At 44.4% G+C, this 26,915-nt stretch overlaps 1 protein-coding gene across 8 annotated transcripts in view; it reads right to left on the reverse strand.

The window, feature by feature from the left end:
- The window catches only part of pard3ab (par-3 family cell polarity regulator alpha, b), a 230,300-nt gene that overhangs the window by 175,090 nt on the left and 28,295 nt on the right, over positions 1-26,915 (reverse strand). For all 8 annotated transcript variants that reach the window (XM_027291164.1, XM_027291143.1, XM_027291170.1 and 5 more), the window contains exon 2: positions 17,732-17,833. In XM_027291164.1, the coding sequence (XP_027146965.1) occupies positions 17,732-17,833 (102 nt within the window). The remainder of the gene's footprint in view (positions 1-17,731; positions 17,834-26,915) is intronic.

The raw sequence follows: 26,915 nt of genomic DNA on the forward strand, positions 1-26,915 counted from the left end.
GTAAGAAAATATATCGTATATGCTCTTTGATTCACACACACACACACACACACACTAGGGCACACAGTAATTGTCGTGTACATGTACGTACACACACCCAAAGGAAGAAACGCATATAAAATCAGCTCCTTCCTGCCCTCCCTGACAAACAGAACCTTCCTCGAGCTGCGTCACAGTAACTCACAGTCCCAGCGGGGGGTAGAAGTCACCCAGAGGAGCGTGATGTAAGGCCTCAGAGCTTCAGAGACAAACTTCCTCCTCTGCAACCAGCAGCAGCAGCAGCAGCAGACTGAGGGGAAAGATCTCAGCCTCGGCTCTGCTAAACCTAAAACCACACTGACCCCTGGTGCTACGAGGAGGTAGTGACTGAAGCAGACTTCCTGCTGCAATAAGGAGGTCGGTTTATGCAATTATCATCAGGTAAAAGTAAGAAAGAAAGTCCCGTGAACACAGACTAAACTCTGAGTCACGAAACTTTTCGATTATTTCCTAAATTGGGTGAAAATTTGCCGCACTGATCTGGAAATGAATCATTTTTAGATGTATTGTTGTTTCTAAGTGAAGCGTGAGCGTTTTTAGTCTCATCCATCTCCAAGCTAGAAACAGTTACCACGGCAACCAATGACGTTTATTCTCATCTGATCTGAATGCCAACGAACATTTTTATCAGATTAATATCGACACACGCGACTGTATAATTCTATTTCCTTCATGTGTCGCCTCATTTCTGACGTTCGCTCCGATGACGCCGTCGGTACGACCTGTTGAAGATTCTGGACTGTCCTGTAGTGCGAGCTAACAAAAAAAACTCCTTCTCCGTTAACTTTTCACGGCATTTTTTTATTTATTGAAGCCCGTAACACGAGTAAATTTAGATCAGGTCGAGACCCATGATGTCGGTAATTCAATAAATTTGGTTTTATTGTTCGGCCCGGCTCTAAATTCAGACTTTTATGATGTTGATGAAGTCTGTGGCCGTGTCCGTCCTGCATGTTCACGTTTAGAGACAATGCAGACAGAACACCCACTTTGGCACACACACACACACACACACACACACACACACACACACACACCACTTCCTGCCTGTGCAGCCTGTTCCCACAGACCACAGCTGGGCTGGCTGAGTCACTGTGGTGAGAACCCCTCTGGCAGGAGTGTGTGTGTGTGTGTGTGTGTGTGTGTGTGTGTGTGTGTGAGCGAGAGAGTGAGAGTAACGTAGGAGGGAAAAGAGAGAGAGAGAATGAAAGAACATGTTTGAGTATTTAATGAGCACTGCATGTGTGTGTGTGTGTGTGTGTGTGTGTGTGTGGGAGACATGCAGTGATTTGTTGTTATTTTTTTCATTGCGGGAGAAAATTAGTCAGATGAGCTCGGCGTGTGTTAATAAAAAACATCTTCCTGTAGCAGGAAACGACATTCGGATAACGTGGGGACAGAAATTAACGATTAAAATCTGTTTAAACGAATTTAAACTGGGAACATCTAAAAATTAAAGATCTATAATAACCCAGATGAGCCTCAGTTCTTCACATGTTGGAGAAAAGTGTCTTATTATTTACATATCTGTGTTTTCCCTTCTCAAGGTTTGCACCTTTCGAACCATGAAGTGTTCACACTGGGTTGACACCCAGCGTCCTGCAGATCATCCTGGAGGTTACCGTTGATTATTAATCATAGATCTTTCCCATAACTTGCTAATATGTTTATATGTGATTATATTTCCTGCATTAAGAGCGCACAGGGAGCAGGAGGAGCTCAGATGGAGCGTTTTGTAGTCCATCTTCTAAACTTTGTAGTTTTACCACAGATCGCGTGAACAACATCAGCCGTTAAGTGCATTCGTCTTCTCATGACCTCTCCTTCACATCCTTCCTTGACCTCGTGACGTTTTCCATCGAGGTCAAGGAAAAGTGGTTCGGAAAGGACTTGGACTGAATCTGTTGGCCGACTGAGTTGAAAGTTAATCTCGCTTTTTTCGATAAGTTTCGGTGCAATGCGGGAGAGTTTGTGGAGTTCGGCAGCTTCCACAGATCAAAGTTTAGAAGTGAGAGAGAGACGCTGGAATGCTGAGCTAAGCTTGGAAGTGTTTCTGCTTACACAAGATGTGGCTTGTTGTTTCTTTTGGCCCGACACCGACCGACGTGCATCTCAGTTTCCACTTTCAACTCAAGTGGACAAACAGCAGCCGGGAACTCGAATCTCACAGCTCGTCTATGCAGCCTCATCCGGAGCAAAACCAGCGGATTAGAAACTTTAATTGAAATGCTTTAAGCGTCTGTTTATCCACAATGACTGACCAACTTCAGCGTCTCTAACAGAAAAAAGTGCTGCACCGGCAGATCGTGAGCCGGGGCTCCTGGCAGCAGCGCCTCTTAATGAATCATGTAACGGTAAACTAAATTTAGTATTGATGAAGCGTGCACGGTCAGCCGTGCTGCAGAATCAGCAGTGCTGCTGCTGCTGCTGCCGTGTCGTGGTGAGCGCCCGCCGTGACTCTTCAGAAATCGCAGCCGACCCACACGGATGACCTCCGCCGGTCACCGCTCCAAACCCGCCTTCAGCACCAGAGCCTGACCAACAAAACAAACTAACCCACGGCGGCGGCACCCTCCCTCTGGGCCAGACCGGGCTGCAGTGTCACTGTCTGTGTTTGTCTCTGTGGTTCAGCAGCTGCATTTAGCAGCTTGTCTGCCAGAGAGGCTGGTTTGAAACTTTTATTTTGGACTTCCAAGTTCGAGGGACGCTAGGCTGACTCTTAGCACCCTCTTCTGACCAAAATCTTCTCATCAGGTGAAGCCTGAAAAAGAGGAAACTGCTCAAGTTAAGAAGCCAACATGAGCAACAAGCAGGGGCCAGCGTGTTCCTGCAGGATGCTGACAATCAGAACTCTTTTTGTTGGTCCAGTTAATGTTAACAGGATGATTTCAAAAGACAGACGCCCTGCAGAAAGACTGCCACCACCAGTGTACTGACACAAAACTGCCACACGAGGGCAGAAGAAGTCCTCCGTGTTAGTTCTTCTGCAGCGTCATGAGGTCAAAGCATTTTTCATACATAGGGAGTCAAAAGCTCGATGGACCCGATTGATTCATCACAGATGGTTCGAAGTGAGTCAGAACATTTTTAAAATCGTTATCCTGTTTAGGCCGGAGTCAAACACAGCACGGATCAGCCGATTACTTCTTGATTTGACAAAAAAAAAAAAAAAACACATCTGGAGATTTTTTTGTCTTTTCAAAAATGTGCAACGAGGCTAAAAAACATAAATCACAGACGTAACGAGAGAGGCGAGGAAAAAGGGAGGGAGAGAGATGAATGGAGAGGAGATAGGAGGGAAGAGGATAGATGGACGAGGAGGCGAGGAGGAGAGGAGAGGAGGGGGAGGAGAGGAGAGGAGGGGGAGGCCTAATCTTATTATCACACACACACACACACACACACACACACACACACACACACTACATCTGTTGTGAGCTGCTGTAATCCTTAAACTCCTGTTGACTCCTCAAACATTGTCTTTGTCTCCTCCTGACACTTTTCTCGACGCAATTAAGATAAAAAGCTTAACGCCGACACAAATCCCGTGAACCCCGGCTCCAGCTACATCTGCTACATCAGCTACACCCCGTGAAACAAAAAGTTCTTCTAAGTGAATCTTTCTCCGCTTTAGAGCTTTTGTCTTTTGTCTCAACCTTTGTTGTTTCGTCTTTTTCTGTCTTTTATTTTGAAAAACTGACTCTTTGATGACATTTCTTCCATGTACTCTGATTTTACACACTTTGGCATCATGAAGCACATGAGAGGAAGAAATCTGTTAACTATCAGCATTAAAAAAAGATAACACATTCAAACAGCTCTCACCTCCACGTGCTGGTAAACTGTGAAGCACGCCGGCTGCACGAGCGTCCGTCAGGTTCTAACTCTATTCTCAAACTTCTCCAGCAGGAAGAGAAGCTGACAGGTGAATTTTTTGGACGTCTGTACAAGCGTTGGTGCCATGCTCCATCGTTTCAGCTCAACACCTCCACCCTGAGTCCGAGTACAAGAGTTCCTCTTGTTATTTCGGCTCCGTCCGGATTTAGTTGCCACGCTGAAAGCTCCTGGTGCCGGTGGGAAATGAGCTTCTGCATTGCTGGTAAAGTAAGCAACGCTGTGCTAATGTTGGTCCACGACCCTGGAACCAATCCAAGCTAAAACGAGGTGTTGCCATCTTGTGAATGTCCCAGGTATTTTTTGCTGGTCGCCAACTGTCGCCTTTAATTTACATGGATGGCCCAACATAGAACGAACTCACTAACAACTATCATTCACAACATGTGCACAGGATTTACACAGATTAAGAATTAATAAGAATTTAGACCCTATCTGTCTTCATCACTATTCCTTTATAACTTCTAAAAGCTCCAGTGTGTCTGATTTTGGGGTTTTATTTACAGAATACAGAATTTAAGGGTGGCTGGGCTCGGCCTTAGAGATGGGGTAAGAAGCTCGGAGTAGAGCCGCTGCTCCTTCGCGTCAAAAGGCGCCAACTGAGGTGGCTCCCGGGTATTTCAGGCACGTTTCAACTTGGAGACCCAGACCCAGAGGAGACCCAGAACCTGCTGGAGGGACTACATAGCCCATCTAGCCTGGGAGCACCTCAGGATCCCCCCAGGAGGAGCCAGAACGTGTTGCTAGGGCATCTTAAGCGACCTGCTAAACTTGCTGCCATGGCGACCCAACTCCAGATAAATGGAAGATGACGGATGGATATTCACAGAATATATAAGAATATAATGTTTTCAATGGTGTAAAATCAGCTGAAACTTCCTACAGATGCTTTGTGTCCTCGTCCTTGCAGTTTTTTCTCAGGACTGCAGGTGATGTGAGATGCAAATCCGTAACTACTGATACTAGATGCCACTAAATCCTACAGCCTCGTTCTTTAAGCTCGACAGATAAATGGCCAGAGAGGATATAAGCATTCTGTAAAAAAAAAAGAACCATCCTTGTTCACGTCACATGGCTTCATTTCTTCTTGTCCATGTACGGCATCGTCAGGCTCAGAGGTGTTGTGGCGTCTCTGGTCGTTGAGCCCTGACCAGGACAGAAAAACGAGGGGAGGGAAGTGAAGACACCTGAGTCTGTTACCACAGAAGGAGATGACAGCCGGTGACGTTACCTCGCTGCTAACCTGTGTGTTTACGGTGCACAGCGGGTTAATGCGGGCCTGACAGAGGAGGAGGAGCTGCTGCGTGGATGTATATGCATACACACAGAGGGAGAATTGAGCGATCAGGGTGACTCAGGGTTTGCGTGGGTGACAATTACTCGAGGTGAAATGCTGAGACTGCTTAAGTGTGTGTGAGTAATCCCTCCAACAAAGCATCTCCAATAACATTCAGGGGAACACTGTAATTAGGGATCCCATAAACTTCTGAAAGTTTCTAGAAACTGATCTGAGAAGGAACTTTTTGAAATTTCCCTGGAAAGAACCGAGTGATTAGGTAATAATTATATAGATATAGAAAAGTGTTGATTATCGTTATTGATACACAAAGTAAACATCTTTGGTCGTCATGTCGATGTTTGGATTGATGGCGTTGAACAAAAAGCTTGTTCGATGCAGGAAGATCGCTCGGTACAGAAACTCGTCTGTGAAGCTGGAAGCTCGTCAGACGGCGTCTGCTCGAACTGTCCAGATGATCTACGAGCCGCGTCTTATGATCGAGGCCCTGAAGACAGGTTCTGACTTGGATCAAGCTCGGGTTCTTCGCTGTGACATCCAACTATTCCCCTCTGGCAGAGGGAAACAGTTAGAGAACTGTTTTTACTTCACAGTGTCGTCTCTCCATGAAGGTATCATTTCACAGCCACAAAAACATACCTGCGCACTTCGGAAAGTGCTAGAAACTGTAATTCCTCAAGCGTCCACTTGAGGCTGGCTCCAGAAGTGAGTCAGTCTCCATAAGTCCCCATGTTTGACAGCAGAAATAAACATGTTTACAGCCTGGTACAAAAAACTGTTTTGCTCTCTGTAGCTAATTTCCCCGCTCACCTGTTCAGATGATATTATACATTTTATTTCTATTATACACACAGCTGGTGCCCTTTGCAGTTTCTTTGCCCCTGGGCCTCAAACAGCCCGACTCCGCCCCTGCACGTCACAGAACGTTATCTCCACTTTCACTATGTTTAGTGCCACAAATTAAGGCAACACCTCGTGAAGCGTGCAACGTGTTCAAGAAGATCTAGATCCATCAGACGTCGTGTGTATTCACGGTATGTGTGCGGTTGAATATTCTCTTGCAGCGGTGTGGTCGTCATAGCAACCAGCGGCAACAAGGGACACTGTCTCACACACACACACACACACACACCCACAAGCCCCCATAAGGCCTCGCTGCGTTCGTCAGCAGGGTGAGTGGTGCCACTGTGTGCAGAGCACAAGAGGTGGGCTGTTTCGAACACGACAGAGTCACAGCGGCGGCGGAAACACGCCTCAGAGCTTCAAACAATTTCTTCACGTGTTTAAACACATGCAGCGATTTCAGAAATGAATTCTGACGCCAAGACTAAAATGATTTCCAAAGACGGAGGAGGAGGAGGAGGAGACGGCTTGTTTGGACAAAGAAAGCGTTCACCTCAAAGTTGATGGTTGAGGAAATTAGATGTCATTAATCTAAAGCGAGACGTGTTGTGCATGGTTTCATTAGCTGATTTAATGATGTGAAACATTCAAAGCTTGGTTTGCCAAGTGCCCTGCAGAAAAGGCCTGCTGATGAATGTTCGAATCCCATTATCGCCCTCAGATAAACAAACACAGGAAACATGAACAAATATGAACCTATAATCGATTATAATTTATCGTCATCTTATCGTAGTCTCATCTATTTTCCCTGAAAAAGACATAAATACACTCTGAGTCCTGTTAAGACTGGAGCGATCAATCAGACGTCGCTGATATTTCAATAATTTGAAGTTATTCACGTCTTAGACGGTGAGCACTGTTTTGAATGTGTCTCTTCATATTTTATGACGTCATCACCCTAAAAAAAAAGATTTTAAGTCATCAAACAAAAAGTGACTCATCAGATTAAAATAAATGAACTTTCTTTAATGGATCACGTCAATAATAAAAACATGTAAAGGAGCAGGGTTCATCCAGATACCGCCCCGTCATGCCTCGCTTTGTGAAAAGGCTAAACGTCAACAAATACGGAGCGAAGATGAATATTTAAAATTAGATAATCTTTTTTTTCAAGCTTTATTTGACAGAGTGACAGGAAAGGACGAGACGCAGCAGAGGAGAGAGCGAGGACTGAGCCTTCGTACACTCCAACTGAGCTTCTAACATCGACGTTATCAGCGCCCCATCTATGTTTTTTTGTTTTTTTTAAACCATACAACACTTCACACAAGGAAAAACGATCCCACGCAGCCACCAGCTGACCGGAGCCTGTCAGTCTTAAACCGTCCTCCTGAAGTTCCTGTGTCACCCCGGCTGAGTCTGCTATAAAGTTGTCATCTTGTTCTCATTAGGAGGAGGCTGGAGAGAGGGGAGAAGAAAAGGGGGAGGAGGAGAAGCAGGAGGAGGAGGAGGAGTAGGAGGAGGAGGAGGAGGAGGAGGGGTGCTAGCCTGGAATAAATGAGGTCATCACCAACACTCGCTCAGGAAGATCTTTGGGTTGGAGGGAGAGGGAGAGGGGGACGGGCGGGCGGCGGTCGGACGGGTGTGGTCTGGTGAAAGAAAGATGTGTGTCGCAGTGAAAGATAAGAAAGGAAATCACTTTTTATGGGCGACGTTAGATTCGGCAGCGTTCACTTCGTGGAGCTCTGGAATGTTTCGGAGGTTTCTCCTGGTTAAAGAGGTGCACAGGAAGTGCACAGGAAGTGATGCGTTTTGTGTTTACGACAGCAGCGAGGACCGGACGTGAAGCACGAGCGGCGATCGCCCAACGCTTCATTCATTCGGCTCCTTGTTTTCACCAGCGCACATGTTTTTGGCTGACCTCCCGTCCATCCCAATCATGTTGATGTTGGACGAGTTCCACGCAGGCACCGGTCCAGGCCTCAATATGCTTCTCACAACAGCGCTATCTACGGTATCTGTCTCCCCAGACGGCTTGAAAAAAAGGGTTACGGCTGCGTTTCCTTCTATAGTTTGCTTTGTTTCACTAAGTGAGGCTCAGGTGACACCAAATAACAGCTAGGACGCCTGGAAATACCAGCCGACCCGCTCTGTGCCAAGACAAATACAGTGTGGTTACCAAAAAACAAGGAGCTCCGGGTGTAAAGACGCCTGTTTACATGTGATCAGCCATCAATCCAGCACGCTCGCATGATGAAATGAAGCAAGAGCCTCGTCTTCACACGCCACCGAACCGATAAAACAGAGAACATTTTGCTCAACGGCGCAGAAATACTCAGTTTTCTTCCCGAAAGGAAACTTTTTGGACAAAAATCTCCACGTTCAGCATCAGTCAGCGTCTGCAGGAACGTTTCTCAGCGTCTCCGGAAAAAAATCAATATCAACTATAGACGCAACAAACAGGGACGAACGTGGAGACTGCTGAGATCGATAAACACTCGTGTTTTCACAGGTGTCAGCTAAAGAAGACTCGATGCTGTAAGTGAGGACGGGGAGGAGGAGGAGGACGAGGAGGACGAGGACAAGGAGGAGGAGGATAGACCGGCAGCTCGTTTGGGGGTTCCCGCACCATGTGCATGCTGGGATATCCGGCCCAATGCCATGTTGGTGGATGCAAAAGATTATTTTTGCAGCCAGCTGTTGAAATGATGAAATTCTCCTCAGACTTGAATATTTATATTGCAGCTCATATGAAACCAAGTGCATGAAATTGCAATTTATTGCTCACTGTGGAGTGAAGTATGGAGCGAGGATTAAAAGAGATGCTCGATTTATATTTCTTGTACCAAAGCAAGAAAGAGAATTCTCACATTATTTCTCCTTCTGTTGCTGGATAAAATCTATTCCATCTTTTAATTCACCAATCAAATCATCTTTTATGACGTACAAACAAAGCCTTAAAGCTCTTTCAGCAGCTCTTTCAGTAAATGCCGTCATGTTATTTAGCAGCAGGACTCTAAATGAGACACGAGGATCATGCACAAATATGCGACCGGTAGCCGTCCTGTCTGTTGATATTCTGCGACAGGACACAGAAGACCCGGCGGACTCGTTTTAAGAAACTCCTCTGGGTTTATTTAACCTCGTGGCCCCTCCTGCCTGTCTGTCTGTCTGTCTGTCTGCCTGTCTGTCCGTCTCCTAGGCCGCGAGGCGCGTCTATATACAGCTCAGACGAGGACATCGACTGGATGGAGAGCAAACATGAAAACCCAACACGAGGAATGCGGAGTTAAGAATAACAACAAGAACACACACACAAACAAACACAGAGTCGGGAAACAGATGCTGATGTGAAAACTAGTTATCAACATGGAAAATGAATCATCTGTTCAAACTGCAAACAAACAACTATGATCTGCACACCAACACACACCAACACACACACACAGCTACAAACTCAATGTGTCTGTCACACGTCCAGGCACCACGCTGACCAGGGCCAGACATGTCAGTGATGAAGTAGCAGCGAGTGCAGCTGTGCGGCACACCCTGTCCACACACACACACACACACACACACCCTGTCCCCACACACACACACACACACACACATACACACACACACACAAATGTGGCCATGGCACAGCCCAGGTGCCATCATTCAGGGTCATGACATCCCCGCAGGAGTGTATGTAGGGACGAGTCTGTCACCGGACACCTGGGGTATGTCAGGGGGTGTGTGTGTGTGTGTGTGTGTGTGTGTGTGTGTGTGTGTGTGTGTGTGTGTGTGTGTGTTAGAGGGTATGACAGAAGATGACAAAAATGTGTGTGACTGTGTGTGTGCATGAAAGTTTATAATCTGACAAAGATTTATGTGCGTGCTCTGACAAATGCAATGAGTGTGTGAGGGTGTGTGTGTGTGTGTAACTGAGCTGGACAGTGTGTGCATGTTTGTGAAGAAGCAGCTCGTACTAACCTTCGGCCCACTACCCTCAGATAACGCCGGATAAAGGTCGGTCAAGGTTTTTACTGCAAACCTTGAAACAACAGACGGACATACATACAGCACATATACTGTACGTTATATATCTGCACGTGTTTATTGACTATTTTTACGATGTCACAAGAAGTACTCGGTGTGTGTAATTAAAGACTGCAGCCAGTGAAGTCGTCATAAATCTTTTAATTTGACCTTTCGACTCGTCCAATCGGATCAAACCCTCTCTTTAATGTGTGTGAGTGTTTACGTCGCACATATTTGCTCGACTAAAAGAAATCTGGCAACTTATCTTATTGCCAAAAATGACACGAGTGCACTGAAACAGTAAACTTCACTAAGTCCATGTAATGGCAATTCTGAGATTTCTTTCAAAACACATTAAATATGTTGGACAATAGTCGCTGAAAACACGTGAAAAGACTTTGAACCATGTATCACTGAAATGTGGTTCAAACAGTTTTTCACCAGTTTTCAGTCTCAGGATTTTGTGGGCGGTCCTTAAAGGGTGGCTCGATGACACGCTGAGGCCACCCTGAGCAGAGAAACAGAGATGAATTCATCTCAGCTCAGAGTGTTTCAAAGTTAGTCGTGTCATTTTCTGAACTCATCTGACACGTTTCAGTCGCTTCAGAGTGGCTGCTCGGCTGCTCCCACGAGTGGGCGTGGCTTCAGCGTGTTCAGAGGACACGCCCCCACAGTCCTGAAGCTGAGAATTCATTTTTACCTGATTTTGACACCTGATTTCATAAAGTTGTCGATATTTTTAATCATTCAAATTTGGCTGGATGGTTAATAACACTTTGTTCTTTGGTCTGACAAACTCAGAACACAGATTTATTCTGACTTTAATGATTTTAAATAACTATATACAGTCGTCCCTCGCTATATCGCGGTTCACTTTTCGCGGACTCGCTGTTTCGCCGATTTTTTTACTGTAATTTTGCATGCTTCTTTTTTTTTTACAGCGTACTGTACATTATGAACGCGCATTGTGTTCTGCGTCCGAAATTGGCTAAGTGAGAACCGCACATGTGTTCTGCGTCCTGTTTAAGGGAGTACTGTACAAAATGCGTGTAAAAAGGTGTATAGAAGTGTGTGGTTAGGGGTTTTACGGCCTTAAAACATGTATAATAATTGTAAAACTTACTTTTCATTTATTGCGGGTTATTTTTAGAACGTGTCCCCCGCGATAAACGAGGGACCACTGTATTCAAAAAAACGCAGAAAAAGAGACCGATACCAAGACATCTCTGACTGGCCAATATCATTGGCTAACGGATATATCAGTTGGGCTCTATTTACAGCGTCACATGTATTTTTTTTTTACTTTCTTTTAAGGGCACAATGGCCGGTTCGAAACAGGACATGCCAAACTGCCCGAGTGGGTAGTTAATTTTAGAAAGGGGCATTACAGCCACGCTCCGGGGGGGCATCCACGGCACAAGCTGTTTAAACCGTGGTATGATTCCTGCCTTGGCTCATCACGCTGGCTCACACACTGATTTAGGAAAGTGGTGAAAGTGCTGACCGGTGCTATCTTTAAAGCTGTCGATTGACATGATTTTAACGGGCACCTGCCGACCAATCAGAGACAAGTATTTTCCATTGCCTCAGCATGATGACCATCAACTGAGCGAATACAGATGTAGCTGCCAGAAAGAGGATTCCTACGAGTGACCGGGGTTAATAAAGGTCGTAGATGAGTTCACGACTGCTCGCTCGGTGTGAGAGGTGGAAAAAAAAGAAAAGAAAAGAAAAAGGAAGACGGGGAAGGAAGGATGATGAACGCATGGAAAGATGGTATCTGGAAAAAACATTCGGTAAGTCCGAAGGCAAGCCGCCACTTTTCCTGGCACGGGATGATGCATACTGTATCTACACGGAAATAGACACACACTTTAACACTTAACTCCATTTCGACACACACACACACTTAGCAAAAAGCCCTAAAAACATACAGTATATGCTCTATGGTCTCTACATGCAGCCTGAGTGTTTCATGCCAGTGTAAGCTCATAAAAAAGTCCTTGTGTGATGGGCCAGCCATTCCTCCCAGTCTTTAAAAAGCTCCTGTGGAATGGCAGAGATGAGTCACAGCTGCCAGGAGACCACCAGTCATGTTTATCGGGACACATGGAGTCGCTCACACTCTCGTACACACTTCGTCTTTCCTTCTTTTCTCAGGCCAAATACCACAGTAACATGGATTAATGTGAAAGGACACGTCTCATTCTGTCCGGTTACATCAATCCAGTGTTTTTTTCCACCCATAAAAACACAACGAACAGAGATTTCTTGTTATACCGTGAATCAGTTCAGTCATATATAATGTTACGATGTCAGATGTGGATATTAAAGTGTCAAATAATGAGGTTAAACTAATCCCTGCAAGCAAGAGGCTCCAGTTCCAGACGGCCCTGAATGCAAAGTCCGGCGTTTTGTTTCTGCTTTACACGACTCACCGACACGTCTTTATATCTCTCGGATTAGCGAGTAGGTACCGGGACGCTCAGTCCAGTTATTTGACCGCTCTGCTCTTCGCGGCTTTGGATGCCTCGCTTCTTCAGCTGAGACGTAAAATATCTTCCAGGGAGCAAGTATCTGAGTATCTAGGGAGCAATTTGGGGTTCAGTATCTTGCCCAAGGACACTTCGACATGCAGACTGCAGGAGTTGGGGATCGAACCGCCGATCACCCGATTGGTGGACGACCCGGTCTACCTCACAAAAGGTAAAGTCATCAGTAAACTCTGAAGCAGAGCAGCCGGAGGAAAAATGCGAGATATAAAATATGATCCAGTTTCACTACAAACGGTGAATAAAGTTATAAAGTTGTGTGTCCGTGTCACATCTGGTGTCTCGTGTTGTTATTTTCCAAGCTAAGCAACCAAAGTGTCACGTCAGCGAGCACAGCGAGCACTGATCAAGACTTCTGATGATATTTATACACAGATAATTAATGCCAGGACTAACAAAGATGCTTTAATCTTGTGTAATGGTGCTGAACGAGTTTGAGTGTAGGACATGATATCGACGTGGCAGTTGGAAAGACACATGGTGTGACGGAGAGAGTCGCTGCGACAACAAGAGGTTAAAACAGCCGTCACATACAGCAGTTGTGTCACACACACACAAAAACACACAACACACACCTGCTCCGATCCATCTAAATCACATCAATTCATCAATTCAGCTGAAATTGTCAGACACATTAAAAAAAAGAAGCCGGGCTTAATTTAATTTTAAAAAACAGCAGCAGCTGTGCTTAAAATCACCGAACAACACAGACGTCAGCCTGAGGTCGGAGGTCGGGAAACAAATGCATGACACACACACACACACACACACACACACACACACACACACACACACACACAGAAGCTGGTTTTCATTTTCACACACTTGTGCTCGCAGCCTGTCCACACACACTGCCACACAGCTGTGCTCTCGACAGTGGACTCACACTGGGATTCACTTACACGCTCTCGCACACACACACACACACACACACACACACACACACACACAGCAGGGATGAGGGCCAACAGAGGCCACGAGCTCTGAGCTCCTCTGGCTCCACCACACTGCAAACACTCCCCGAGCTCCACAGTGGGATCAGTCGGCCTCGCTGCCACGGTCTCCTCATCGCAGTTGATCACAACTGAACCGATGACCCTCTGGACTCAGTGTCAGACTGAGACTGAAGCCAGCTGAGCATTTTGAACGAACACAGAGAGGCAGTCAAACTTTACAGACTGTAACTTCATGATGACCGCGAGGCAACGAAATCCATTTGATGGTACTCACTCATCAAGATCAGCTTAGCGCGTCCGGATCGAACTTTATTTTTAGAAAAATAAACAGAGCACCAGAGAAACTTTGTTTCTCTCTCTCTCTCCGCTGACAGACACACACCAGCTCTGCGCTGCATTCCTTTTTTTAAAGCTGCGCCTGGGCCGAGCACCAGCGAGCTTTATGTTACCCGAATAGCCTCTGGCTGCGTGACAGACGATATAAACCAACTTTAATCCCGTGAATTACAACAAATTCTGCCTCCAGAGTAAGTTCACGACGAGCCAAGATAATCAGATGAAGTTTAGATTTTAATCGCTGAACAAAAAAGAGAGACGTGAAGCGTAACTGATACGACGCCAGGCTGCCAACACGCCATTGTTCTGGCCGTGATTGTGGCTTCGGCGGGGGCAGAGGGTGGCACCCGGAGGGCTGGAGGAACTTTCACCAGAAGTTTGATCTCTTTGTGATATTTCCTGAATAAAAATACTTAAAAAAAACATCTCTGCACGCTCAGATGTGTGATTAAATAAAAATGGAAATCTCCTGCACGGCGCCTCACTTAGCGCTGATTTAGACATCAGACACAACTTTAAAGACATTTCTGATCTAATAACTTCTATTCGTGGCTTCATTCAAAAAAAAAAAGTGTCCTTTGATTGAATAAAGAAGGTTCATATGACTGAACACCTTATTAGATCACTGTGAAACTGCCAGAGTGTGTGTGGAGCTGCTTCACTGACGTCAGACATCAGAGATTTAATAATTATATTCATGTAACGTTGCTGCATTGTTTTTAATGTCCCCTGAGTACTTTTAACGTCACCGCGCAGCATGAGGTCTCTGCAGGGTTTGATGCTGGAGGACTGTTTTCATCTTCAGGGGAACATCTGAACGTTATTTTGACTTTGAATTGTGACATTTGGATGCTTTACTTGTAGAAGCATTAAGCCACTTTAAAATCTGACGCGATACTTCAGTGCAACATCTCCCAGGGAGCTCCCAGTCCGGCAGGGTCAGCGAAGGAGATGGTCCGCTGCACGGCTAACTATCTCACAGCAGCTACAGTTACCGGCTTGAGGGAGAAGAAGCAAAAGTCATAGATGTTTTTTTAGGTCTTAAATCATGTCTGGGCTTTAAGACACTCTTTGCTTCGAGTTGGTTCTTGACTAGGAATGTAACGGTGCATCGTGACACGATTTAAAATCGGTACAAATGCGTGACGATTCGCACCGGTTGACAGAAAAAATGAGTTTTGAATGAATGCAAGAGAAGTAAGATGTGTTCTTTTTCTTCTTTTTTATAATTAGAATAGGTTACGTTATCTTAAAAAAAAAGTCACTGGTTGGTGATTCATTTGTTCAACGTCAGACGTCGTAGGTACGGAGCACAGAGCGAGGGAAGACAAGGCGACGGTAGAAAACAGCTTTGAAACAGAGGACGCACCGAGCAGTTTGAAATCACCTGTGTGGAGCATTTTGGATTCAATATATACACAAATACAACCGTGAGAAATGGACAGACAAAACCAAAACAGCATGGAAATATTGCAAGAGACTGCAACATATAGCGGCAACACGAGCAACATGCAGCAGCAACACGAGCAACATGCAGCAGCAACACGAGCAACATGCAGCGGCATATCAGCCACCACAGTGAGAAGCAAAGTAACGTTACGCCACCTCGAGAGTGAAAACTGCACATCACAGCAGTTAACAGCAGTTTACTGTGAGACTGTTTCTAAAGAAAGGAGATATCTGTCATGTGTTCTGTTGTTTTTTTATAAGAGAACACAAACTGTTTGAGAGTTTCTGTAAAGAAATAAAAAGATCATTTTATTTGGTCATAATTTGTTTGTAGCTCATTTTCGTGAGAAAATCGTATCGTGAACAAAAAACCGTATCGAGTCGTGAGTTGAGTGTATCATTACATCCCTATTCTTGACTGGTGGTGGGTACAAAAAGCTTTTCTAAGTGTCGCCTTCAGCATCATTTTTCACCATTTCTAACTGAATTATCAACTGTGCGATAACTCAATTATAAAATACATATTCGAGTTTCTTTACAGCCCTGATGCACACATCTGGCAGCTGGGGAAACATTGAATGTTACTAAAAAAAAAAGAATTGATTGAACTTTTAACCTCTCGCTTACAGCCATGCAGCATTGCGTATACATTTTTAATCATTTCCATTTCAGCTGGAGTTTTTTCAAACTGTGCAGAGCGGCAAAACACACGCCGATCCCCCCAAAGGGTTCGGTGTCAAAGCAGTGAGAGTGGTGTAGATGTGTGTGAGCGAGGCTGAAGGCTTGTCATGTATGACACGTACACATTCTCCTCTTCAGAAAACGCCTGTAGGGACCACGGAGCGAGGGGGCGCCGAAAAGAGAGAGTGATGTGAGGAGATGACGCGATGACAGCTCATCGCACACACACACAAACTCGTTTATATAAATGAAGATGTGCACTCACACCTGGAGGCGTATGAACACCAGGTTGACAGACCTGCAGGAGAGAGCGCTCGCCACCAACAGAGTTTTCCTTCAAGCTCAGCGCTGCATTTCAGAAGGCAGAGCTGAGATCGTTCTCACACGCTTCAACTGCAAATTTCAAACTTAAACTGAAGTTTCGCTTGAGTAAATATTTCACACGAGGAGGCCGAAACTCTCAGAAGCTCGTGTGCCCTGCGAGAAAACAAAACGCTACACTGCTCGAGATTTCTGTTCGGCTGCTGAGTTCTACTATTATCATCCAATTATGTCTTCTGTCGTCAGGCAAACACTGTCACATTAACTGCATAGTTGTGGTACTGTATAATTACTGCAAAGAAATGGACTCCGGCAACATGCTACTGTTTCACAAACAGGGTGTGCCTCCTTCCATGATACTGGTTTTTTGATTTACATAAGACAAAGCTATTATTCATCATCACCATCAACTCCTGCCAAGACTAGTGCCAAGGATTGTTTTTATTCTTAATAAATCTTACAATTGTTGTTGTCCTTTTATTACGTGCTCTGCCACGGCTTTGCTCCCTTATTTGAACTCCCTCCAGGCCCTGGGTCTGAATCTGAAAACCTCTACGTGAGCTAACAGCAGCAACAGTTAAAAAACGAGTTGCAGTGAAGCAGAAAACATTTCCTCCATAAATCAGTGAAGTAGTTGGTGGAGTGTGACTTAAAGCGTTGCGTACTTCTCGTCACTACATTTTTTTGAAAAGCAAATTCGGGAAATTTAAGTTGTGCTTTAAATTAAAGAGCAGCATCCACTTCCTGTTCTGTGACCTAACTCCAAATCCAGCCTCCCTTCTTCAGATGTACATCCAGTCCTCTCGCCAAGAGTCCATCATTTCTTGTAACATAATGTCCATGCAGTCATGATAGATGCTACACATATTTGAAAGGTTTCAGTCTTTCTGGGGGGAAATATTTAACCACAGTCGAGAATGCGACCCTTTGACCTCCCGGCTGTCACTCGCGATGAACTTCTCTCTCTCAAACTGCCCTGGAGGCGATGAATGAACCGGGGCCACGAGGAAGTACAACTGTCAGGTTTCTGACACCGACGAGTTCAAGGCCTGAAGTCAGATCGATGTTCACACTGTGTTCAGCTGCTATGCAAAAACATTTACAAATCAAATTCAGAGACCACACTCTGGTCCTCTACTTGTAGTCATAGCTTAAATTAAGAGACTTCATTTCATAATGATTTATTTATGTTTTGCAGCCAGCGTAGTTTCTCCTTCACGCTGGGAAGGACAGGATGAAATGAAGGGGTTGCATCGATACAGCTGGATGGCATCGGATCCTGCACGCCGGACCTCTAACCTTTGTCTTCATTAATGTTTTAAATTCAATTAGTCGCTCACCCTGTCTTTGTCGTCGGCCACGTCGCAGAGTACATCGTCCAGGTCGAGGATGCCGCCGTCGCCGTGCTCCAACCGGTGGACCTGCAGCCAGTAGCTCGCATCCTGGAAAACAAAGGGGGGACAGAGGAGACGTTTAAAAACCACCAGCAGCCACAAAATGAGGTGACAATCAATGACCACTGCTGCGCTGACATAGCCAATTAAATGTGAACTTCACTTGTCATAACATGATCACGAAAAGAGGATAAAGGAGCACGGAAACACTAAGACGAAAAACAGCCACGATGAGGATGGATTAAAGCGTTGTAACGATCCGACAGGCAGCACTGACAAGAAGAAAATTATTTCTAAATACAAGGAAATACTTCAAACGGGCACTTAAAGACACTTATTTAGTCATTGTTGGCTCTCCAAAGCAGGACACGCACAATAACCAAGGCCCCGAGGGGGAATCCAAACCGGAGCTGCTGTATGATTAAGTCCAATTTCTTGTCAAATGTTTTGAGATGAAACAAAAGGTCAAACCAAATTTGTAGAAGTGAGGGCGGAAGAAAAAGAACTAATCACACCGTAATCGCACAAAAATGCAGCTCAAAGTGCAGCACGACGGTGAAGACATGAAACTTTACTGCAAGCAGCAACGAAACCACACGGCGCACGCACAAGTGCACGTTTGTAAGTACTGTAAGTGTGCAGGCATCACATGACAAAGTGAGTTAAGATACGACTGTTCTGGGTTCACCCTGCACACAGAAGCCCCGAGGGTTACAGCCTCATTACCCACTTGTTACAGTTCCAGTGCCCCGCAAAGGGCAGCAGACACATTATCGAGGGATAATAAGACACTTCTTTTGTGTTTAACTTGAAATAACATGAGATGAAAAGGCTTCCTCCGAGAAAGAAACAGACAGACATGATCAAAGGAAGACAAACATTAAACCAGAAATCCTGTTCTGTCTCTTAATGTTCTCTGGTTTTACATTTTGACTACAGACGCGAAGAATGCTCAATATTAATGTCACATAAATACTAAAATATTGTGCATATTAGGGTTGCAAAAGAGTGGAAAGTATCCGGAAACTGTCCATGGGAAGTTAGGCTTGGGAATTTTTGAACTGTTATAGAAATTAGGATTATACTGAGGTTCAGATGTTTTAATTCATATAGCTGGTAGGAAGAGATAATTATAAATCAATAGTACAAGGACAGGAGAGACAGGTTAGGGAAGTATCATTTGGATAAGGAACATAATGTTCATTACTGAGCGGAAAACTAAAAAAGGACGTTATGATATTATTTGTATCAGTGGGGAGCCTGTTCAAAAAATGTATAAGAACCAACTGTTAGAGCTCCTCGAGGAGCCTTTTCCCTGTAACCACTTTTTGTGTGTTGCACTGTTAAACGCTCCTTCTTGTACAAGAATAATAAATTTAACTTAAACTTTGAATCCAGTCTCTTATTCAAGAGTTTTTCTTAAAAAAAATGTATAAGAACCAACTGTTAGAGCTCCTCGAGGAGCCTTTTCCCTGTAACCACTTTTTGTGTGTTGCACTGTTAAACGCTCCTTCTTGTACAAGAATAATAAATTCAACTTAATTGATACGTTGAATCCAGTCTTCCTTATTCAAGGGTTTTTCTTTAAAAAATGCATGTGATAGCAGAGATATTCATGTGTAGTTGGGGAAAATATATTTTAGCATAAACTTGACTAAAACAACCTGATTTTATACAACTATATTTAAGTTCCCTGTTAAGGGCCAACCTTCAAGTGTTGTAAATTCCCAGTTTATTCCCGTTAATTCCCATAGCAAGTTTCCAACTTTGAAAGTTACCATAATTTTGCAACCCTAATGCTTATAGACATGCAAATGTGGAGAGAGATGATGGAGTGATGGACTGTCAAGTAGCGGCGCCCTGGGTGCAGTTAGGAAGGTTGGGTACCTTGCTTAAGGGCACCTCAGCAGTGCCAGCTCCCAGTCATCTCTCCGTACTGTGACCCGTGCTGGACTTGAGCTACTGTCGCCTCAGTAGAGTAAAAACCTGCAGCGCTGAGCTGTCAGGTGATCTGAAGACCAGCGTAAAAACAACCACAACAACAACAACAACGTGTGTGAATCCCTGAGAGTATTACAAAGATTTAAGAAACTGGAGCAGACGACGACAAACAAACAACAAAAGAGGAGAGAAAAGGCTGCGTTGGTCTTTCTCTCTGTGTGTTTGCTGTCAGCTCCAAACACAGACTGTCAGACCGCCGTGACAGACGTCATGTCGCTTTGTGCGACGCCCCCCCGGCACGGAGACCCTGTGGATTCCAGCTGATGGAGCTCAGTGTGAACAATCTGAACGTGCACACAAACACACACAGATCACATCGTTACACACACACACACAGTTTCTCTCTCTCTCTGATCAGAGCTCGTGGAAATCAAAGCTGCGCTGTAAAACTCTTATCTGGTGCAGAAATGCAGGAAGTCTCCATCGTTCACCAGATTTGCATCTGTCAACAGAGCAATGTAAACTAATTACTGTAAGTTTGTGTGTGTTTGTGTGTGTGTTTGTGTGTGTGCGACAGAGAAAACTTGTTTTCATGTTGCTGTTGTCTGTCTGTGTTTTTTCCTTTCTCTTGTTTCCAAAGTAGAAAAAAAAACTGAGGCGTTGTGGGAAAGGAAGCCACAAATCACCACCTTCATCTCCAAACCTAAAACATGCTGACTCATGGCACGGGTTGCAAATTTCTGGGAAAGTTGGAAACCTTCTTTGGGAATTAACGGGAAATTATGGGAATAAACCAGGAATTTACACAAATTAAAAGGTTGGTCTTTAACAGGGAATTTAATTATATTTGGGGAAAATATATTTTAGACTAAAACAACCTGATTCCATGCAGGTCACATGCACATAGCACGCTGCTTACTGACTGCTGAAGCCACACATTTGTTTAAATTACTCCCAATTACCAGTTAATTCCCATAGTTTCCAATTTGGAATCTTTCCAAATTTACCCAGCTTCTGGGAATTCACTTTCCATTCCTTTGCAACCCTACTCATGCCACAAAAACGCTGACTGAAGTACTCAGACATTGGATCAGGCTTTTTTTTACACTATAAAAAATGAAAACAAAGTTTATTTTATGCAGTTTTTAACCATAAACATCAAAGTACTTATTAGATTTTATAATTAAAACACATCACAAACAGTATCAGTGTCACATGTGCCTTGAAATGTCTGAATGGAGCCTCACATCACACACACACACACACAACAATAAAACACACAAGGACCTCAGACCGGAGGTTCTTTTAACCTGAGGCTGTCCTAAGTTTAGATTTGACGAAGCCGTGTTGATAGTGCCAGTGTGTGTGTGTGTGTGTGTGTGTGTGTGTGTGTGGGCTTATTATGTGCCTATATCGGGTTCATATGTATGTGTTGGTACTGGGTGGGGCGGGCCACATCAAAGAGTGTGTAAAATGTTTGAGTGTGTGTGTGTGGGGCCAAGTTCATGAGGTAAAAATAGCTCACGGCAAATGTCACGGTGCCAAACTCAAGACAGGAGACAGAGTCAGATAGTAAACAAGGTTATAGTATGCCAGAGACGGAAACACACTCTCACACACACACACACAGAGAGCTCTGTTGTGGGCATCTCCACTTAAAATGTACTCACACACACTCGACTCGGTTACCTTTAAAGTCTCATCTGATTTCAGATCAAACTAACTTCTGGACCTTACGTCCACTCTCACCTGTCCCCTCGGGGGTGGGGGGCCTAATTGTGATTCCCTGTGATGCTAATCTGACATGCCCTTATCTGAAGTATTCCATAAAGCAGAGAGAGATCAAAGCCCGGTGCCGCCGCCTGCTGTGGCCCCTCATCATCGGCCCCAACACACTTGGAAACGGGCCAAGGCCAACACGTCGGCTGCAGGGAAAGCCCAGCGCTAAATTACAGGCTGCAATAACGCCATGAAAACAGAAGAAGAGCCGTGTATAGAAGATTCAAAGTATGACCCCATGTTCAGTCAGTAACAAAAACAAAAAGATTCTTATTTTGAGATGATTATGCATGCATGAAAACAGAGTTATGAGTATAACATGCACGCTGGACCTTCCAGGCTTCACAATCCAGGCTCCAAGAAAATCCATTCAATGTAAAGAACAGGCTCTTGTGTACTAAATATAACAAGGAGTTAGGGTAAAGGTTGCAAAATTCCAGGAATTTTCAAAGTTGGAAACTTTCCATGGGAATTAAATATAGCCCCATAAAGAGAACTTAAATATAGTTGTGGGGAAATATATATTTATTTCCATGGGCCCCTTTGCAATCCTAGTTACAGCTAGAACAATACAAACGGGAAGTTTGAACTAACTTGCAGTAAAATCTAAAATATCTTTATATGCTAAATTCTATGGGGCAGAAATTATTTGCTTCTTAAGCTTCGATGAGCTGGCAGGAGATTTAAAAAAAATGGATAGCTCGAAAGTTTAATATGCAAATGAGAGCTGACTTGAGTCGTGTTGAATTGAGGTTAAAATAAGAAAAAGAAGCGATGCAAGGGTCGGCCAAGAAGTGTGAAATAAAACAAAACTTTCCTCCAACAAAAAAAAAAGGTACAAACAAAGTTTGAAGGTTTAAGAGGACGCGTCTAATTCTGATGCTCAGCTCGACTGCAGAACACACACCGGCAGTCCAGAACTCAACAAGCCTTTTTCAAATCAAAGCACCAATCGGTTGCCCGGCACCGTAAACAGACCGAATCTATCGTGGCAACAAGTGATTGTGGTGAATTCGGACACACCGCCTGAGACGTGCGTCAGGGGTGGCTTCACAAACCAAAATGTCTCTGGAAGATTTAGACTCAGAATTCAAGTCCGATGAGAGCGACTATGAGGCTGAAAACAACGCGGAGGACGACGATGAGGAGGAATGCAGTTACGGGGAACTTCTCAACCTGCACCTCAACCTGAGGCGCTTCCAAAACATCTACACCAACAATGCCATCATTGACATGGAGGTAAGGCTGCTAATGATTCATTATTTATGAACTGTTTCATCAACAAGTATTCTTTCAATTGACAATTTGCATGAATGACAAACCCAGAGACTAACTATGCCTTCAAACAGTCCATGCAGAATGACGCCGGCCCAAGCTCCAACTTTGACAGCATGCTCTCAGAGCTGGAGTTCATTCAGGACCACGTGGACCTTCTTGAAGACGACTACGTTCAGGATTTCATGCAGCTGTATGAAGAAATAGTAACCACGGCTTCATCTACGTCATCGTCGTCACAGTCTTCATCATCTAGCACCAATACGAGTGTTTCCTCGGATGCTATGGATGAATAGATGACGAATGCAGTACGATATGGACAGGATGTGAAACTGTCGAATAAACGAGTGGATCCTTATTTTTACGGACTGTAGTTTCTATATTCTCTGCAGTTACACACCGGACCTTTGAAACTCTAAAATCAAAACTGTAAAATCAGTGTAGAGGCGTGTAGACATGCAGAGTTGGTGATGTGCCTTGTTGTCTTTCTCACCGCTCTCATCCTCTGTCCGTTACTCTAAATCTTTGTCCTCATTAAACTTTAACGGAACGCCGTCCCACACTTGACGCGCATTAAGACTCGTTTCATATTCAAAAGCGCTGCAGTGGATCCTCTCTGGGAATCCTCCACCTCCCCATCCAGCAGTGCTGCACTGATGCAGGTCCCCTCTCGCTTTGTTTAGAACAGATGGTGCAAAAAAAGAAACAGAAGACGTGAAAGAATAATGAAGTGATGGTAGAGTTAGGAAGGTTTTTATTTTAAGTGCGGATAGTTACTCCAAGGCAGTGAAATGGTGGAAGCTGCTAAAATTCACAACAGGCAAATGCTTTATCCTCACAGCAGCCAACACTAATAAGTTATGCATTATGAACAAACGTAAATTCCTCTAACAGAACATTGTAGCTCTGGTTTTATTTGCAGATGCTCTCTGCCGGAGCTGACTGGAAAAGTTTTCTTATGTTCAGCAGAACAAATGAATCTGTTGGAGAAAGAAAAGAAAATGCTGTGATCTCAAAAAGTAAGACTCACTTTTTGAGTATGAAGTCCCAAGACAACTTGTCCTAAACAAACACAAACTGACTTCACAGTAAGTTCAGATAATTTACTGGAATAATGAAACTTTAAAATGTTACTAAAGTCTAAAGTCAAAGGCCGGAGTTCTACTTTTGCTAATTACAAAAGTTTACGTCACTCTTACAAACTTCTTCTCTAACAGTGCGATCGCCTGTAGAGTAACTGTCTGGGATGTGTGGGCTGAACATCAGAGGGCTGCTGCTGGAACTAAAGTTCAATGTCTCAACTTCCAGAGAAACACGGGTCTTAATGAGGCGTTACAGGTGATGCATCAAAGAATTCAACTGGACCAAACTAATGTTTTTAGGACAGCAGGTTTCCATTCATGTCATTATAAGTGAGTTGATGAGTTTGTTTTCCGACATCTGAAAAAGAACTAAACATCGATGAAGGACTGTTATAAAGCGTTGCTCAGGTGTGACCGTGAAAATATGAAGCAAGCTCCAGAGCTCGTTTCTGAAGCATGCCCTCCCTGAATAAATAAAGGTTAACTACTACTTGTTTCCTCAAGCCTTAAACAAAAAGAACCTTTCCAAAGAACATGTCCCTGTGACTGATCCGTCTGCCACTCTTTCAAACACAACACGAGACGTCTGCAAACATCACAGCCTGCCTTTATCTAAGCAGACAAACATCTCTCCGCTCCGCTTATCAAACCTGACAAATCCCCTGTCGATCCCTCGCTGTGATGTTCGGATTGTGCCGCACGTGACCTCTACCGCTCGGGGTCGAAGCGAGGTTGAGGTAGAGAAAGAAACAAAAGACCCTTTCATGGAAGTCGAACTGACACCGGTGAGGAGGGAGGCGGAAATTGGAAAACGCCATTCAAGTGTGAGGCGATGCGTGTAAAACCACAAGACGGATTTCAGCACAAAGACAGATGTGTCCGACTCTTTAAACTCAAGTTCAGGTCGGCTAAATTAAAACTGATTTGATCCCCGTCAAGTTAAAGAGGGCAAACAGCATCACACTCTGATACATCGATTATTCTCCTTTCTTTTTGAGCTTTTATTTGACAAAGACAGCTTGAAGAGTGACAGGAATGTGGGGAGAGAGAGAGACGGGGAATGACATGCGGGACAGAGCAACAGGTCGGATTCGAACCCTGGGCCGCCACGGCGAGGGATGAGCCTTCGTACACGGGGCGGCTCTCTACCGACTGAGCTAAACGACACCCCACATGGATTATTCTTTATAGGTGCAGCCTGCGGTTTGTTAATAGATTCATCAAAATGTTTTGTCTCACCACAGACTAATTAAATCTCTGGGACGAGGCCAGAAATTTGCAAGCATCAAAATATGAGTGTGTGTGTGTGCTATCGATGCCAGTGTTTACATCACTCTGACTGACTGCGCAGCACCGTCCGTCCTCCCCAATTCAAGTGCCAAACATTCCTCCCCATGTAAAATGCCAAGTGGAATTCAAGGGCCTGGACTGATGCCAGACTCGCTGCTGGCCATTTACTCAGTAGAATTAACAGCCGGCCCGTCCTGCTGTGCTGGGTTGTGTGTGTATATGTGCGCGGGGCAAAGGCTGTGGTCTTCAGTTATAAATATTGCGTCTGGATGGGGAGGCAGAGGCCTGTTGCCTTCAATGACACACAAAGCCAGAGAGGAGAGTCTCTCTCTGTCTCCACGTCAGTCTCTCACTAAATCACGAGATCATAACGAGGAGGACTTTTACCAGTTTTCCAGCCAAACGTTCCATCGCCACACGCCCAAAAGTTATGCTTTACGCTGCAAAAACACACTATCGATCACCGCAGTTTACAGTCGGTGAGGTTCTCTTGCAACACATGCTTCTGGAAAGAAAAAAAATAAAGAGAGGGATGGAAATAAAACGCAGACATGCCGATGATTATGCATCAGAGTCCTGACCGTCATTAAAAAAATAAAACGGAGCATACTAACCCCCTCGGAAAAAAAAAAAAACATTTACAAAGATGTCAGATAAGTATAAAAGCATCATGACAAATCCATTTCTAATTAATTTATATGGAGCTAAATCATAACAGAAGTTATCTTTGACAGAAATGGAATATAATATTCACATCTATGTTTTCATCAGTGTATCATTTGAACCGGCATGTTTCTACGGTAACCCATAAAGGGATAAACCAAAACACTTGACGCTACATTAGGACCTTTCACGTTTGTCACGTTTGAGTTTCACGGCCACTGGAGTTAGTCCTTTAATGCTTGATACGAGAGGGTGAGGTGAGGGGTATTCAGAGAGGTTTGAAATCTGCAACTTCGCCACCAGTTTTACACACTGGACCTTTAAATAAAGAAAAGACAGAAATCTCGAGCAGAACCCGGCTCATTGTGGTAGCAAAAATCATAAGAGAGCTGTGCGTGGTTGGACACGACTTGTATACGATTAAAATGTACAACTGATAAATAACCGCTGTGGTGAGAAATCTAATAAAATCTGCTCAGACGTCACAGAAGCACACCGAGCAGAAATGACAATAAGCTCACGGTAACGGGTTATAAACTTCCACAGCACAGCATGACTTAGAGTTTCTTCATTTCCATCTGGTACATACAATTTCTCCATTACAATCATTGAATCAAGGTCAGTGTTTGAGGCCCTACAACGCCATCATTCAATCTAGCCGTGTTTCACCCTTGTGTCCTTTCATTCAACCGCTCAGTTCCACTGATCTCAGAAAAAATAGAAAACCAGAGCGGGAAACAGAAAACTGAGACTGGCAAAGGCACGCACCTTCAATGGCATCGAGCCGCACGCGGAACAATGTCGCCATTCACGGGAAAGCGCTGTATCTGATCAACACAGGCAACCGCTTAACATACTACGTGCTAAAAATAGTCAAAATTACACCGAGGCAGGAACAATTAATCAGCAGACTTTAATCAGCACATTAACCTTCAAATGGAGCAAACAATAGAGTCTTTGCTTCAGCGTAAGAGAGCCACAGAGCTGCTCGGCACATGAATTACTCATTGGATGAACAGAGAGGAACCAGAATCAGCCAAACAAAAAAAGGCAACCTGTGCAAAATGCAAAAGAACGAGAGGATCTGGAATGTGGTGCGA

This window comes from Larimichthys crocea, chromosome II (assembly GCF_000972845.2).
Source record: "Larimichthys crocea isolate SSNF chromosome II, L_crocea_2.0, whole genome shotgun sequence".
Lineage (NCBI taxonomy): Eukaryota > Metazoa > Chordata > Actinopteri > Sciaenidae > Larimichthys > Larimichthys crocea.